The sequence below is a fragment of the Pogoniulus pusillus genome, chromosome 22 (assembly GCF_015220805.1).
Source record: "Pogoniulus pusillus isolate bPogPus1 chromosome 22, bPogPus1.pri, whole genome shotgun sequence".
In the NCBI taxonomy this organism is placed as follows: Eukaryota; Metazoa; Chordata; class Aves; order Piciformes; family Lybiidae; genus Pogoniulus; species Pogoniulus pusillus.
In genome coordinates this window covers 11,431,431-11,448,482 of record NC_087285.1, presented here as the reverse complement: position 1 = coordinate 11,448,482, position 17,052 = coordinate 11,431,431, and the positions used below count along the sequence as shown (strand labels likewise).

Here is a 17,052-nt window from a genome sequence, read left to right as displayed (position 1 = left end):
AGACGTTTTCTACAGGAGTGGCATTACAGAACACTTTAAACTGAAGTGTCTGGGACAGATTACAGAAAGGACTAAGCCATCAAAATGAATAACAGTAAGTCACTACACCATATGGTGTCCCTTAAAATGCTTGAGATAAAATAATAAGCATAATGGCTGTTGTATTCTACCTCAATACCAGGGGGCTGGATGTTGCCATACATAGCAAATATTTTTCTAAAGGTTTTAGAAAGCCTCAGGCTTATAAACCCTACATCAATTCCAGGCATGGCAGTAGAAGCATACTAGTCAAAGCTGACTAAAAGATCTACTGGGTACAGGAATAACTAGTAAGTGTAGGAAAAATATTGGCACAGTTTATAGCAAAAGAAATTCATGCCTGACAAATCATTTAAAAGTATATGGAAAAATCAGTGCGCATGTGGACAACATAAGAAATTCACTTGATGTAGTCTATTTGATTTCCAGAAACAGTTCAGTACAGACCCTCACCAAAGGCCCTTGATCTGTATTGCATGGAAGAACAGGAATAGTGGTCTACAGAGAAGTAACACATTAAAAGGCTAAAAGGCCAGGCTGTGGGTCAGGAGTAGGGGGGAAGTCGACAGCATTTTGCTGCACTTTCTACAGACAGGCTAATTGTGCACTGTATCATTTCCAGTAAAACTCTATCTCAGCCCAGGGAGGGGGAGGTTTGTGAGAGAAGGCTGTGCCAACTCAAGACAGTGCTTATACACTGTACACATTAGGTATAAGCAACAGCCTCTGCTATTTAAGAAAAGAGCATTTTATTAAGCCAAGACCATAAGTCAGTAACACCTACGAGTCAAGGTGACTGCTTTTTGTTGTTTCAGGGTTTGGTTTTGGTTTTTTTTAAGTTGCTTTGAAGACTAACCTAGCTATTTAAAAAGTTCTTGTTCTTTAGCTACAGCTCCTATTTCACCCTAGATTCACTTCAAAAAACGTCATCCTCCTTACAGGTCTAACCAGCACTTATTAGAGCTACATTTGGTTAATGTACACAAATAAGAACAGCTCAAAAATGACACAACCAGCCCTCTTCACGTTTGCTTATAAGTCTGGAGAATTCTTGAGTCTACTGGGCCACAATTACAAAAAAAAAAAACCTGAAAGGCACAGACATTTATACCAAAAAGTCAACAAACACACTAGCTAATTAACATTCTGCTTTAAAGGGGAGCAAAGACTTCTGCATAAGCCAGCCTTCAATCACTCCATCTAGCTTTAGTTAAACTTGACAAGGCTGAGGGTATACTTAAGAGAATCTCTTCCAAGGGCATCTTTCAGTCCCCAGCTTCTAGTTTACAGTTTACATCTGGGCTTTTTTGGTGTTTCTTAAGCTCTTGCTTAGACATATAAAACCAGGCCCCTCTGGTCCAGACCTTTACAGCCCCAGAGGAAAGGCTCATGATTGCAAGTATTTCTTCACTCCAGCATTTCTGCCTACGACTCTCTGTTTGCTTTGCTTTGCCAGGGCCCATGACCTACTTGGTAAGAGTAATTCAGTCAGAACAGAAATAGCTTTAACAGCTGCATTTCACTCACTTTATATGGATTCTCTATTAGCATTTCCTGAACATTAACAGAACACAAAGGAACAAGCAATACAGTCCATCACAGAGGACACTGGGCCCTTTTAAGTATGCCTAAGCTGTTTTTTTGTCTCTTCATTTCTATTTAGTGTAATTAAAGTAGAAACCAGTCACCTAAGCAAGGCCTGTCCACACTTCCTCACGGGAACCGCAGTTTACAGAAAGGCTTTGCAGAGGAAAAGCCCCGGTGGACAGGGGCACCAGCTTCTTCAGTAGCCCCCAGCTTTAAACTGCTTCCTACCTATTTCGGAGGTGTGCAGACAAAGCGACTCAGTCCCTGTTAGAAAAATCGCGTCAGCAACCAGCAGTAAGGGCACACTCCATGTCTGCCTGTTTGCCTGCCTGCCCGCCCTCCAACGCTGCCCTCAGACGGCTGCACAAAGCCGGGGCTACCCGGGGCCGCACCGCCAGCGAGCGCACCAAAAAGGCCCTGGGCCCGCCGCTCGCCCCTGGCCGAGGGAGAGACTCCCTTGCCCGCAGCCACCAGCCGCGCAGCGCGTAGCTAGTGCTGGGCGCAGGGCCTGCTAGGACAACCAGAGGAAGGAACGAGGTCAGCTCCGCGGCGCAGCCCCGGGAAGGCGAGCGCAGGAAACACCTTTTTTGGGCCGCGGAAGCGCCATAAAAGGCGCTGCGGAAAGGCCAAATTTGGCGGGCCCGGTTCCGGCCGCCGCGGGAGCGCCGCTTCCGCTCGGCCCTGGCCGCCCCGTGCCGCCTGGCGCGCCCCGCCCCGCCCGCTGGCGCGCTCCCGGCGCGGCGTGTCCGCGCGGCGCTCCGCGAGCGCAGCTGGGCCCGCGCCAGCGGTGACGCACGGCGCTGCCTGCCGCCGGTGCCGGCGCGGAGGCCAGGCGGTGAATCGCTAACAGCTGAGCCCCGGTTCGGCCACACGGACCTCCTGACAGCCCAACGCCAGAGGCCTTCGCCTGCCGGGGCGCGGCGTCGGGCCCTCGTTTGCAGGGGAGGCGAGGGGTTTCCCCGGGCTGTGGCAGCACCTGCTGACTCCTTGGCAACAGCTTCCCTCAGGCCGACTTACCCTCCCAGTTAGACTAGGAACAACATTTGTAAGAATCCAAAATCCTGTCTTCTTCGGACCAACGGCACAGAAAAAGATCTTGGAGGAAATGTGCAGACAGTGCTTTGCGTACCCTGAAATCTGCATTCCTTTTATGCGATGAAGGACATGAAAAGAGCAAGAGAAGAAGATTTCATGTGGTGTGGTTATGTTATAAACAGGGAAGGCAAATGCAAAACAGAAATAACTGCATGTTAGAAGCAATGTAAAGTATTAAATTATGAGCACTTTGTAGGAAATGGTTATTACAGTTTCTTTTCAAACCAGAGACTGGTACTGAGCAACTTCCTGCAGTGAGATGCAGTTCAGACAACCGATTTCCCCAGGTTGAATAGAAAATGGATTTGCCACTTTGCCAGCTGCTACAGGCAAGCTACAGCGCACAGGTGCTGAGCCCTGCCCTCAGAACCACTGGCTTCACTACTCTCTTCTTGAGTCAGAGTTAGCATGGGGCCAACAGTAACCCTATGTACCTGATTGAGTGCCTCTGGATATCACTGCTACTAATGGAGTGCCTGTGACGAACAGAAACAACTGTGGGAGGCCAGAATTCCTCCTTTAAAAAGAAGTCTGCAGAAGAAGCCTTCCAGAGAAGGCCTAAAGAGGTGACTTGGAAGGGGAGGAGAGGGTTGAGGTGAGTTTCTGGAGGCCTCCACAAGTTTAAAAGGTCTTCTATCACAAAACAGGAATCATGGGGCGTGTAAGACCAGTGTTTCCTTTAGCTAGAGGGGCCTTGCAGGGGCAGTCATCTCCTTTGCACTTCTGCCTTGGCACACACAGGCCAGTCTTGTATGCCGACGTGCCTAGCCAGATGTCAGAGACATGCCCAGCTGCTGGAACGAGTACTTTTGCTTTCATTTCTGTGTAGCCCTGAAACACTGCCTGACTTGGTCCACTGTGCAGACAATGCATGGAAGAACACCTATTTTCTTTGCTGCCTTTTTTTAGTGTGTCAATTACCGTCACTGCTCACTTCTCTACAGTGCTCTGAAGACCCTGGGGCATCCTCAGGCATTGCTTGAGAGCCCACTTGGTCAGTTTTTAGCACAACCAAAATTGCAGAAGGCTAGATCAGGAATTAGCAGAGACTAGCTTTAACTGAGTAATATCTTCACCTTCCTGAGGAGGGAAAATGGAGAGGAGGGAGTGCTCATCTCGGCTCCCTTATCCAGTGTCTTATCCAATGACAGGGCAGGACACCTGTGAATGGTTCAAAGCTGCATCAGGGGATGTACAGTCTTGACATTAGGAAACATTTCTTTTCCAAGAAGGTTGTCAAGTGGAAGGCTTCCTGGAGAGGTGGTCAGTGGCCCATGCCTGTGAGTGTTTAAGAGGCATTTGGACAATGCACTTGATAACATGATTCAGCTTTTGATAAGTCCTGAAGTGGTCAGGCACTTGAACTGGATGATTGTTGCAGGCCCTAGGTCCCTTCCCGTTGAACTGTTCTATTCTAAACATCTGAATAGAGCAGTGCCCACAGATCAGAATGGGCTTGGGCTGACTCCAAGTGTTTACTTTGCTGCTGAGTTTGGAAACTGAAGGTAGGGAAAAAAAAATGTGGTTAGCTTTACATAATTTGCTTCCTTCTTTGAAGCATCATATTTGAAGGCTGTTGTTCATTGTCTTGTCTCCCGTAAGTGGATTCTATGGCTTCTGACATGAGTTACATGCTCAGACAGTGTGAACTCACATATTCAGCTTGCCTAGTCAATCTGCCTTGGCTGGAGGCCGGAACCCCTTGGGCTGAAAAGGGCTAGTGTTTTTCTGTCAAAAGGCCCAGCTGCAAAGTCACTGTTAGCAGCCTGCAGACCGCGCCCGGCACTGCAGGCACAAACCAGCACATAGACAATGCAGCACATGCCCTTACCCACAGCTTGTCCCAACCCGCTGAGGACAGTCCTGTCTGAGACACAACAGACTGGGATTCATCAAGGTCTGTGTCTCCATCTCAGCCCCTTCACAATCCTAAACATCAGTGATTTGTAGAGAGGCCACCTGAAAGGCCTGGCATCAGAACCTTCCATGCCTGCACCACCAGTTCTCAGGGATACAAATGCCTATGCACTTTGAAGAGAGTTCACATACCCTCCAAAACATATTTCAAAGCATCATGTAATGAAATGCTTTCCTCCTATAAACATCTCTACCCATGTTATCAGGCCCATGCACTTCTACGCTTTGTGTTGTGTTGCAGAGGAATTTATGAGAGCTCTCAAATGAGCAGGACTACTTTCTGTCAGCCAGACATTTTAGCAGACCTTATTGTATTTCCAGCCTAGAAACTGCTCTATTATCTTACCATCCAGTAAGATTTCTAACTACCTATGAACACACAGTTCAGTTTCTATTTTGCTACTCTTATTTTTAACACTAAGAGAATTGCTTTTCTTCCTGAAGTTGACTTGCATGCTTCTGGAGAAGCCAGAAAGTAGGAGGCACACTACTTCCAAATAGCAGGTGATGCACCTCATGCAAGTACAGGTGTACTTCATGCCTTTGCGAGCAACTGGACTTGAGAACGATTAGGCTCCCCTTCTCACCAAGTGGGTATTTCTCTGGGACACAAGCCCCAGCGTTACTTACCAGCCACACAAGGAGTCAGAGTTGCAGCAGCACAGTCTTCCGAGGCAGCAACTTAAAGGAAAATGTGGCAGTCACATGATTTGATATTTTATTTATTTTTTTCTGAAGAGTATTTTACACCAAATATCCCATTGGCAGGAAAGCGCATTCAATGTGTTTAGAAGCCAAACAGTCACTTTCATTTTAACAAACACAATTACAAAGTAAAAATAAACCACAAAATAATAAACTGCATGTTCATAACATACAAAAATTGCTGCCTACTCAGTAGGTAACTACAACATTCCAACTCCTGAATATATATATATATAAATTTACATTTTGGTAACAAAAATAGACTTTGAGAGGTGTGGGGGGTTTTTTGCTTACATTCCATCCCCCAGGGCTTTCTCATGCTCCCCTCCCCACCCATTCCCTGTTCTTGAGTAACATCCCTTTCACTTTAAGGCAAGATGCAAAGCATCTGTTCACACATATGCATGACGTCAGCAAGGCTTCACAAAAAGGCACCAAGACTTGTAACTTTAAAAACAAAACTTCTGCCACATGTGAGTGTCTCATCAGGTGATATTTACATAGCATCACTCTAACATGCTCAAATACAGTAAGTGCTGTTCCCAAAGAAGTTTGAAACTTATTATAGCATTGTCACTGAAATAGAACTAACATTTACAAAACATGGCCCTGCAAACTCCAAATAATACAATATGGATATGCAAAGATTTTCCACATCAATAGTACCTAAAGGAAAGCAAAACCATGGCACATGTACAATTTACATCAGCTATATACTTAATCAAAAGTCCTTTCTTCCTAATAAAAGACTATTGTTTACGGGGGAAAACATACTGAACTTATATCCACAGTCCATGCAAATTAAGTCATTCAACAGAGGTGGAAAACTTAAACGGCAGTTGTTTCAGGCAGCTGAAGTTTAAAGAAAAGTTAAATAGCCTTGCAACGCATGTTAGGGGAGTAGTTGGAGACTCCATGTCTGATAATACCAATGGAAAAGGTGAACTCTCCTGTTCCAGAATGTAATCTCAGCATATCTCAATTGTCCTTGGAGAAAAGGCTGACGTCATGTCTGAAAGTGCTGAGGTCACCTGTGAGCTGAAATTGTTGGTGACCCCTGGAGATGAGAAGGAGGTGGCCACTTGGGTCTGAAAAGTGGCAGTGCCAGATGGGTAAGTGGTTGCTATAGAAGGAGATGGGAATGTGGTGTGTGCAGGGGAAGGATATGAAGAGGGAGTAGGGGAGGAATACACTGTGCGCACTGGAGAGGGGTAAGTGGTGGCAATGGAGGAAGGGTATGATGTAGTCACAGAGGATGAGTAGGCAGGAACTGGAGAAGCAGTTGAGACTGGAGCTGCCTTTTCCACTTTCTTGTCCTTCTGCCTAAGGTGGATTTTAGTGTGTCTCTTCCTCTCATCACTTCTGGCAAACTTTCTGCCACAAATGTCACAGGCAAATGGCTTCTCTCCTGTGTGCGTGCGGATGTGCGTAGTCAAGTGGTCACTCCTACTGAAGTTCCGCATGCAGATGCGGCACTGGAAAGGTTTCTGTCCCGTGTGGATGCGAATGTGCCGCGTTAGCTCATCGGACCGCGAGAACCTCCGGTCACAGGATTCCACTGGGCAGGCATAGGGTCGTTCATGAGGAGGGGTCTTGCTAGGACGGTTTGGGTATTTCCTCATCCTGCTGGGCTTGATCAGCTGGGACTGATAGTTAGTGTTGAGAGTCTTCAACTCTTGGGAGCCAGTCTGAGTAGCAAATGCTTTAATAGTGGATAGCGGTGTAAGGGAAGGCTGCTGTGCTCTGGTCTCAAGGGCTGGGAAGGGCTTCTGATCAGCTGGAACAAGACTGAGCTCACCCTGTTGCTGAGGAAACAGGTAATCCGGGATCATTGGCACCTGAAAGTTGGTTTTAGCAGTTGGATAAGCTGGAGGTGGATATTGGATGGGTGCTCCAGAGGGGTTGGAAAAGGACTGGGATTGCGGTTCAGGGAAAATGTCAGAGCTAGAATTGGGAAAAGTTGGTGCAGCCGAATAAATTGGGCTGTTCTCGCTGGCTTGGACAGAACAGCTCAGAGGGGGGCTCTGCGAGGAAGAGGATGGCGATGATGAAGGCGTAGAGGTGGGGGGTGCATTAGCCATGCCCACCAGCCCGCTGACGAGGCTGAAAAGGGGTTCTGGCCATAAGGTGTTACTACTGTTGGGAGCCGGCTCTAGGGAGAAGCGCCCCGTGTATGTAATTGGTGGCAGTCGCGTCGTTTGGTTGGGGTAGCTGGTTTCTGGTAGGGTTTTCTCGTTGTTCAGAGAGATCTCGGGAAAAGTGTCTGAAAAGAGAGGAATAGCGATTACTTCCAGCAGCCACACTGCAGCTGTTGCCAGTACTTCGCAAGCCATCCCCACACAGCGCAGCCCCAGATCCTTGCTTCTGGTTAATTAATAAATGAGCTTCACATATTGCAGCGCCACTGGCATCTCTCCAGCGGCAGCTAGCTCGGGGCCGCTGACGCACATAGGAGAATCCCCCCGCGCAGCCGCTGGGACAGGAGCGCCGCTGCAGCGCGGAGTCCCCGCAGGCGCCACTGCCCCCGCAGCAGACCGGGACTCCCCGCCCGCACGGGAGAGACCAGAGCGCTTACCTGCGGCAAGGTGCTCGAAGTGCTGCTCCCCGGGTTCCCCGGCGGCGCCGAAACCTGCGCTCTCGGGCGCCCCGGGGGGGGCAAGGAATTGCGGGCCACCGCCGCTAAGCATCATCATCTCCTCCAGCTTGGGATAGTGAGTATCCATGGCGGGGGGCGAGTGCGGGAAAGCGCCGAAGGGGTCGGAGATCTGCAGCGGGGGCAGCAGCTGCATCTCTGCCTTGGCCGCGGCCATGAGGGCGCCGGGCTCGGGCTCTGACGGCTGGTGGCGCTGCCGCCGCAGGCCCGGCGGACGGGCCGGCTGTGGAGGAGCGGCCGTCGCCTGCTGCGTGCCCTGCGCCGCGGTCGCCCCGGCGCTGCCCGCTGAAAGTGGTCGGCTCCCCGCCCGCCCGCCCGGGGCTCCCCCGGCTCTGCCCGCTAGAAGCGCTCGGCTCCCCGCCCGCCCCAGAGTCGCCTCTATATATGGGGTCCCACCGGCCGCGGCCCGCCCCAAGTCCTGACGTACATGGCCATATATGGAAAGCAGGAAGCCCTTATATGGATGCGGGCTGGAGGACCCCGCCTGGCGCCAGAGCCCGGTGCCGGGGAAAGCCAGGCCTTGGGGGCCTCGCACGCCCCGGGCTGGGAGCCCCGTGCCCGTTGTGGGCCTGTTCCCCGCTGTGGGCACCGCCGCCGCGGCGCTACCGCACTGCTGTCGGCCCCAGAGCGCGGGGTCCCCGGCCCCCGCCCTCCCCGGCCAGCCCGCCGGAAGCCCCCGCCGCACTTTCCATATTAGGAAACAGCCTTATAAGTCTTGGTTCCGGCGGAGACTTCCCGTTCCTTATTTGGCGATTCCGGCCCCGGGAACGGGGGTGGGGGAGCGGGGAGCCCGGGCGCAGGAGCCAGGTTGCTACCGGGACGCGCGCGCCGCCCCCGTGCCGCGGGAGCGCGCGGAGGCTCCGTGCCACGGCGGCGCAAGTCTGCTGCCAGCGCTGGCGGCACGGTCGTCTCGGGGAGCGCCCGGCAGAGCCTCACCGCCGCAGAGTTCCCACTCGTACCCGCCCTATTTGCTGCGCTCGCAGCGCTAGCCTGCCCACGGTCTCCGCGGAGGGGCTGTGCGTCGGCGGCTCACGGTTAACGGCGCCGCGCGCTTGGCAGCCTCGGAGCGAAGGAGTTTTCTGGGCGCTGACAGCGCGCCCCGGTCGGGGGCTGCCTGTTCCAGAGAAAGGGGAATCTCTGGGGCTCCGGAGGCCTGCCGAGAGCCCCTTGCTCTAGTCGCTCCAGCCGAGAGCCAAGAAGCCCTAACCCGCAGTGCCAGACCCAAACTGCATGCGCCTCCCTCCCACAGCGGAGAACGAGGCACCGCTAAAGCCAGAGCCCCAGGTATCGCACGGCCGCAGCCGCCTTTGACTACGGTGCGACAATAGTGACAGCGCTTGGGACTCTGCTCTCGCACGCTTAGGGTTGTCCCTTGACACGGTCACGTCCCCTTCCTGCCTGCCCTCCTCGCAGATGCGGGCTGCTCCCAGTACTGGCTCCGCGCGGAGCTCAGAACCGCGTACGGAGGGGCCGGGAACCCGGGCTCCTTGCCCGAGGGAGCACGCACACTGCCGAGCCGCGGGAAAGGACTTCCCGGACCAGAGGGAGCCTCCCGCGCTATAAATAAGCGCTCGACGAGGCCCCCGCCCCGCCCGGGCGGCCTCGCTGCCGGCGCGCCGCGGGGCTCCCCTGGCGCCTGGCCAGACGGCACCGGCGACGCAGTGCGGCCGCAGAGCGCGTGCGCGGCGGCCAGGGCTTCCCCGCAATGCGCGGAGCTCCGTGGGCGGTGCCTGGAGCGGCAGCTCAGGTTATGCTTCGGCGCGGACTGCGCCGGGGGCTCCGCTGGGGCCACTGCGGCTCCGTGCTCTGGCGGGCCCGATCCGTTTGGCTGCTGCGCAGAGCTTGCCGGAGTCCCGGCCCGCCGCCCGCTGCCCCATGCCTTGTCGCGGCCGGCGCTCCCTTCGCTGCAGACACGGAGAGTAACCCCAAGGCGCAGTCTCCCGCCCAACCCGGCTCGCAAGCGCTCGCTCCGCTCGGGGACCAGGTCCAGACAGGGGCACACAGCCTGTCCGCAGCTTCCACGCCTTGTGGCCTTGCCCCCCGGGAATGCGCAAAGCGAGGCCGCATATCTCGGCCGCCAGGCACTTATTTTTGCCGTGGGAAGGCGGTTGTGCTAGGCTCTGTCGCCAGCAACGGCAGGGCTCTATCTGCCGACGCACGGAAGATTTAAACCTGTCATATGTACTCTTATAACTGAGCTGTTACGTCTAGGTGCCTTGTCAGTAATAACATGCAGTGCCTCCCGCACCGATGCATTTCGACCCTAAAATCATTTACAGGTTGCAGCCAATCAATGCCTCTGGGAGAAAAGGTAGAAAGCTCTCACTTAAGTGCAGCTTATGTTACACAGTGGCAGCTAATACACATCTGTTCTTTGGTACTCTTTAGGGGGAGAAATCTTAGTGGTTTTCAAATGTCAGTGCACTAGGCCAAAGCTCCACTTGGTTATTTGATGCTTTTCATTTTTTAAAACGAATTCAAATCTCTGCCGAAGGTTTTGAGAAGTCCCATGCATAATGATTACAACTAGTCTCTGATTTCCACCCCCCTCTTCACATTTTGAAGCCTTGTTAGGGGACAGTAGCTAACGCTGTAGAAAGTTAGACATCTTGAGTAGACCAGAAACTGAGATTCTCATTGTTGTCAATAGAGCAAGCATGACCTGCAGAAGCTGATTTACTCTACCTCATTTATATAATTGTCCTTAATGAATTGGTTTTTCCTAAAGAAATGGCTCACAGATGACTACAGAAAGCTTCTAAATTATTTTCTGCATCCAGATGTAGCCTCTTTGACAGTTAAAAATTAGCTGAGATAATTTCTGGGTTTTGTTTTGTTTGTTTTCTTAGTAGAAGTTAATACAAACTTATATATTCAGCTCATTGAACTCACAGTGGTGGGGGGTTTTTAACTCTTTTTTTCCTGTACACTTGTGTGTGTGTGTGGTTTTATGCTAGTAAAATCATCAAGGTGCCTTAACAAAAGGTTTCCACATAATTATGGCTTTGTCTCTCACTTATTTTTCATTACTGCTGCTTTTCACAACCACAGCTTACCTCCAGGCCTTGCCACCCTATTTTATGACTAAAAGTGTTCAGTGTTACCCTAGGCACTGGATACAACTGAGTTAAACTCTGAATACATAAAAAGCTGACTATATTTACTCTATTAGTAATTTGTCTGGTGTTCTGATAGTCGTTTTCTTTTAATTTGAGACACTTTTCACTTCATCCACAAACAAAGTTTCCTGGTGTCTGGAATGCACACTGTCTTTTGGTGAAGTCCCATCCTTTTCTTCCAGGGATGCTGGTTTTGCTTGGATGGGTGATAGTAACAGCAACAATAATTTCTCAGGTCTCTCACTAGCTCTTGATTGTCTTTATCCTAAACCTCCTTTTGTTCTGTTCTCTCTGTTTCTCCTGGGTAGTGTTTTTAATATCCCAGGCAGAAGAACACGTTTACATAGACACCCCTTTAAAAAGTTTTCTTCTTCTCTAATTTTATCATTGTCTATTATGTTGTATTATTCTTTAAACCTGAAGAGTCAGGAACAAGAGGTGGTCTTTCAGCTTTTTAAAGAAATGTTGCAGTGTTCTTCCCTCTCAGTTGCTCAGAACCAAGCCATTTGACTTGAAAAGCTGTGCTATTTTCATGTATTGTACTGTGGGGCTTTCTGTGGAGTTATATTCATTGCAATAAAAATCTAGCACGTTTAGATAGGGGCACAGAGGGAACAGATACAAATGCACTCATAGTTTAAAATGAAAACAAAACGAGCAAACCCAAACACTTACATTGTCATTCCTGGGAGGAATGAGAAAAGAGATTTTTAGCAGCACTTTCAGAACGCATGGCTTTACTCTAATGGCCGAGATAGATGTCGCCGTGCTTGCTGCGAATGTTTTACCCCGTTCTGGTAGGCGACTCTCCCTTCTGCAACCAGCCCTGAAGAGTCACATCCGCTGTCTGCAGCAGGATTCTCTATCCACAAGAGGGAACTCTTCCCTGTGATTACTGGTGGAGCTGGGCGTGGTCTACAAACATTAAATAGAGCAGGGGTTGTGTAAGAAGCAGGTTGGTTTATTATTATTCTTGATCTCTCAGACATTATAGCTGACCAGAAAGGTGACGTCACCACTTTCCCTCTGAAATCTAAGGCAGCTGAGGGTTTTTCCCTCAGGCTTTTGTGCTCTGATTTAAACAAATCCTCTAAAAATATTTCATTTGGGATGCATGATTAAATAGACTTCAAAAGCTTCTAAAGGTCGTGTCATTGTGGAGTTGGTATATACTGCTTAGTGTTCAAACATTTCCCCAGCACCCAAGAGAAAGGCATAAAGTTTCATCACACTCAAAACACAAGATGAAAAGCGTCACAGTAAAATCACTGTAGAAATAAAGCTTCATTTGTCCACTTTTATTATTTATCATCATGTTTGGGCCTCTTCCAAGTCATTGCAAGCCTTGTTTCCTACAGGAATCTAATAGTCCTTTCCTTCCTGGGCTGCAAGAGATGAAGTCAGGTACAAATGCACTGTGAACAGAAAGGCTGCAAGCACTTTGATGGATAACTATGAGCCTGGAGTTCTTACAGAAAGCCACTAACTCTGGAGATTATGGAGTCCAACCCCCTTGCCGAAGCAGGTTCATCTAGAGCAGATCACACAGGAATGCATGCAGGCAGGTTTTGAAAAGTCGCTAGAGAAGGAAACGCCACAGCCTGTGGGCAGCCTGCTCCAGCACCCTCACAGCAAAGGGGTTCTGCCTCATGCTGAGATGGACTTCCTGCGTTCCACTTTGTGTCTACTGCCCCCTTGCCATGTCACTGGCCATCACTGAAGAGACTGGCCCTGTCTTCTTGATACCTGTAGCCAAGCACTGTTATTAGCCCACATAATTAAACATTCTTTTAAATAATTCTGCCTTGTGTTGCCACATTTGGAAAGTGGGATCCCAATGCGGCAGAATCCTCGTCTGTGTGTGATTTTTAGGTATAAAATTAGTCATGGTGAGGTTTTTTGCATTCTCAGATCCTCAGGGCACAGCCTAATAACGATCAATTTACACGCTCCAAGTGAAGTGTGTGCTTGAGCACTTTTCTAACTTACAGTCAGTATGAAGCCAGTCTGCAGCATTTACTTTTAAATAACACAACAAACGAGAGCTGCAATGAGGACAATTACTGTCTGTCATGCAAATACTGAAGTGCTGTGATTCAGCCTGACTGCAAAAGGTTTGGGAGTTAGGCAGTAAAATACTAGTAATTCATCACAGAAATAACTAGGAGCTCTTAACTATTATGCTTTTCTCCTTCACCTGGTATGTCTATGCAGAATACTCTCCCTCTTGCTGTGATGGTTCACTAACAGAACAAAAGCAATCGGCTGCTGCATACTGAAGATGTTATACAAGGATGGCAGCTTATTCCTCTGATGATCTGGTTCATTTGGTTTGTTTAGGACTTGCCTTTTTTTTTTCTCTCCCCTCTCACTGCAGTGCTGGATAGGAAGTAGCTTGAGAAGATGCTTGTGTTATTACAGCAGTCTATGTCATTTTTTTTTTTCAGCCTATAATAAGAATTCAGGAAGTGGAAATTTCATCTTGGGTGACTGTCTGGCAACTAAATCATAGTAGTGAAGGGAGATTCTACCTCATCCTGCAGAGGCAATTAATTGACATTCACTTCACAGCAGCAACCCACCAGCCACAGACACAGTACTGTCTCACATGCACTGTTGTTTTTAAATGGTCCTTCGTTTTTTTTCTTGTGTGCAGGTGTTTTTTCTTCTCCACTACTCAGGTTCCTGTGGTGTTAGTCCATGCTCAGGTGTTGTGCACACACATACATACCCCATTGCATATCTATCTATCCACACACATTTTTTTTAATGACTTAAAGAAAGCCAATGCATACAGCAGTTCAAAGGCAGATCTCTAACCTGCTCATCCTGTGAAGGTAAAAGGCAGCAGCAAACTGCAGAATATCATGCAGTGATCACGATAACTACAGTCACTCTGGCAAATAAAGTAGGCCAAGGCCAAGACTCCTCTGGAGACTCTATCCCCACCTCTGCTCTCCCTCTAAAGGAAAATAGGATGGGTTTCTCCAGACTATTAGAGACACCAATCCCTGGACTGCATGACTCACATGAACTGTGCTTGGGCTCACAGAGTGCTCTGCACAGCAAACTAATGACTCTGAAGTGTGGACAGCCATGGAGCTGTGCCAAGTGCATGACCCAGCTAATAATGGTCTTAACTGTATGGGAATCCTACATCTTTTTGTAATACCTAAAAAGAGGAGGAATCACTTTTTAATCCGTTTAAAGTTCCTGGATGCATTTCTTAAGAGGTTAAGTGTGTCACTTAGAATATTTGCCTTCAAGTCTTAAAAATACCATTAAAAAAAATGGCTCTACACAAAATAAACATGGGTTTTATTTTGTTGTGCTTCCCTATGGAGCTAGCCAGGATGTATAAATCCTATCGTAAGTCAAGATGAGAGTTTAATGAAAGTTTGAATTAAGATTGATAAGAATATATAATGGATTTCTTGAGTAGGAGCAACAGGTCAAGATGTCAAGTACTGACAACTGTATTCATCAAAAACATTCCAGTTATTCTGCCTTTCCTCATGGATCTTATCAGCATTCAGCCTGTATTTGATGGACTGGTGTTTGGAATAAATAAGATAGAATTGTAGAATCAACCAGGTTGGAAGAGACCTCCAAGCTCATCCAGTCCAACCTAGCACCCAGCCCTGTCCAGTCAACTAGACCATGGCACTAAGTGCCTCATCCAGTCTTTTTTTGAACACCTCCAGGGACAGCAACTCCACCACCTCCCTGGGCAGCCCATTCCAATGCCAATCACTCTCTCTGTCTAGAACTTCCTCCTAACATCCAGCCTAGACCTCCTCTGCCACAACTTGAGACAGTGTCCCCTTGTTCTGTTGCTGGCTGCCTGGCAGAAGAGACCAACCCCACCTGGCTACAGCCTCCTTTCAGGTAGTTGTAGACAACAATGAGGTCACCCCTGAGCCTCCTCTTCTCCAGGCTGCACATACCATCTCCCTCAGCTTCTCCTCACAGGGCTGTGCTCTAGGCCCCTCACCAGTTTCATCGCCCTTCTCTGGACACATTCCAGTACCTCAACTTCTCTCTTCAATTGAGGGCCCCAGAACTGGATGCAGTTGGTTAGTTTCCCCACATTTTTATTCTATAGCAATCAAAAATGCAGTGCCAGATACTTATTTGAATCAAGAGGGATTTTAAAATGCACATATTGCCAAATACCTTTCCTCCTCTCACTTATTTTACATGATTTTAAGGAGAGTCCATCTATATTTTTAGCTGGCAAATGTTACCCCCCACCTCCGGTTTGCTTCCATGGGTGCTGATATACATATTGCTGCAAGCACCTGTGTGAACATCAGTAATGTTGTGACCACCTAGAACCCTGCACTAAGATAGATACTCTGCTCTTACTACATCCTTGCTTTTAAATCAGTCCTTCCAGTGGCCTTGCTATCATCTGCAGTGACTGCTAAAGTTCAATAAGCTGCAGCATTTTTCCTCCTCCAGTTTTAGTCTACTTTGTTTTATCCATAGCTGTCCCTTAAAATTGTGCACATCTCTGGTATTTCTTGCACAGTTTCCAGGTAAGGGGACAGTTTTGTTTCATTTCACCCTTTCCTCAAATGCCCATTTGCTTCTTTTCCTGTAAAAATACAGGGTAAAGTGTGATGTGGGGAAGGGGAAAGAACTTCCCTTAGCAAGCAAGTTGTAGTGAAACTAAGCCTGCATTTTCTATGTGTGTCAGTGCTGCTTCTGGCTCAGTATCCATGGAAACCTAATTTCCCATCCTACTGCAAGAATTAGTTGAAGATCCCAAACCACTTGTTCAGAGAATCACTATGATATAATTCACGTGAGGCTATCAGGCTCCGTCTATTATCTCAGATGCTCTTTTCATTACTTTTTATCAGAACAAATGGTTGAATTAGCTTTCATCAATTTACCAACAGCCATCTGAATCTTTACCTCCCCAAACTAGAGCACAGCACGTAAAGGCTACACCTCAGAAAGCAGTGATGTCTAAAGAAGCTTGGCCAAAATGCCAACAATAGGAAATGGCACATGGTTGGCAGCACTCTATGCACACCTTTCCCACATCATACATTGAGCTCTGTTTTTCTTCACCCATGTTACAGGTGGATTAATTAGCTTGCAGAAAAGTCACTGTCCACACTTCAGCATCAGAACATATCTTCCTTTTCCATCACTCATTTTGCTCTAGGATATGACATGACATGCAAAGCTTCAAAGAAAACAACCCAAAGGGGACTAGCTTTCTCTGAAGGCTTTTTGTTAGTTACAAACATAAGCATGTCAGGTTCCCACAAAGCCTGCCCCTGGGTCACCCAGCACTGGATATCTACCTTTGCACTTTCACTTTTATTTCCTGCTTAATTCCCCAGCTTCCCTCCCCAGTCCCTTTATTTCTCCCTGACCTGCAAACAGTCTTCTCTACTCAGACATTGATTTTCTCCATTTTCATCTTTCTGATAACTTCGTATTTAGCAGCTAGTCCTTTTGTAACCATGACAACTACATCATGATGTCAGCATAGGATCTCACTACTATCTGAGGAACTCGATCTCATTAAATGCAAGGAATACTGCTTAAGCTGACATTTAGTGCCATGTATCCAGAGGAGGAGCTTTCTTTGGAACATTCTATATTTTGTCTGAGTCAGGAAAGCCTCAATATCAGAAATACGAACCTGGGTTGGCTGCACTATGTAGCTGAAGTAACTCAGCAGTTGTGTCCCGAGGGTTTTTCTGGGGGGGGGAAAGGTTTGAAGTTTGCCATGGGAACAACAGGAAATTTCTTGGGCCTGGTCTGGCTAACATTGCTTCCAGAATTCTTGCAATTGCAGGTGGGTAGAGAAGGGAAGGAAAAGCAGTCATTGTTTCCTGAGATTGTTTTAGCTTTATCATTTTCCATAATAGCCTGACTTTGAATTATCAAGTATGCTGTACAACAAATCAAATG

The 17,052-nt window shown here is 48.5% G+C and overlaps 2 protein-coding genes across 2 annotated transcripts in view; both read right to left on the bottom strand.

Moving 5' to 3' along the window:
- Positions 1–5,344: 5,344 nt before the first annotated feature.
- Positions 5,345–8,339, bottom strand: EGR1 (early growth response 1). Its single transcript, XM_064161726.1, has 2 exons — positions 7,919–8,339; positions 5,345–7,606 (listed from the first exon to the last, which is right to left on the bottom strand). Exons 1-2 carry the CDS (start codon positions 8,151–8,153, stop codon positions 6,312–6,314), a joined length of 1,530 nt encoding a protein of 509 aa, XP_064017796.1. The 5' UTR covers positions 8,154–8,339; the 3' UTR covers positions 5,345–6,311.
- Positions 8,340–10,686: 2,347 nt separating this feature from the next.
- REEP2 (receptor accessory protein 2) overlaps positions 10,687–17,052 on the bottom strand; it is a 31,958-nt gene continuing 25,592 nt past the window's right edge. The window contains exon 8 of the mRNA XM_064161723.1: positions 10,687–12,030. Within this exon, the coding sequence (XP_064017793.1) occupies positions 11,950–12,030 (81 nt within the window). The 3' untranslated portion in view covers positions 10,687–11,949. The remainder of the gene's footprint in view (positions 12,031–17,052) is intronic.

Excerpts from the sequence above, each read along its gene's own strand:
- EGR1 (XM_064161726.1), bottom strand. The coding sequence starts at position 8,153 with ATGGCCGCGGCCAAGGCAGAGATGCAGCTGCTGCCCCCGCTGCAGATC. Across the intron at positions 7,607-7,918 it reads CTTCGAGCACCTTGCCGCAG|ACACTTTTCCCGAGATCTCT; the intron begins GTAAGCGCTCTG and ends CTCTCTTTTCAG.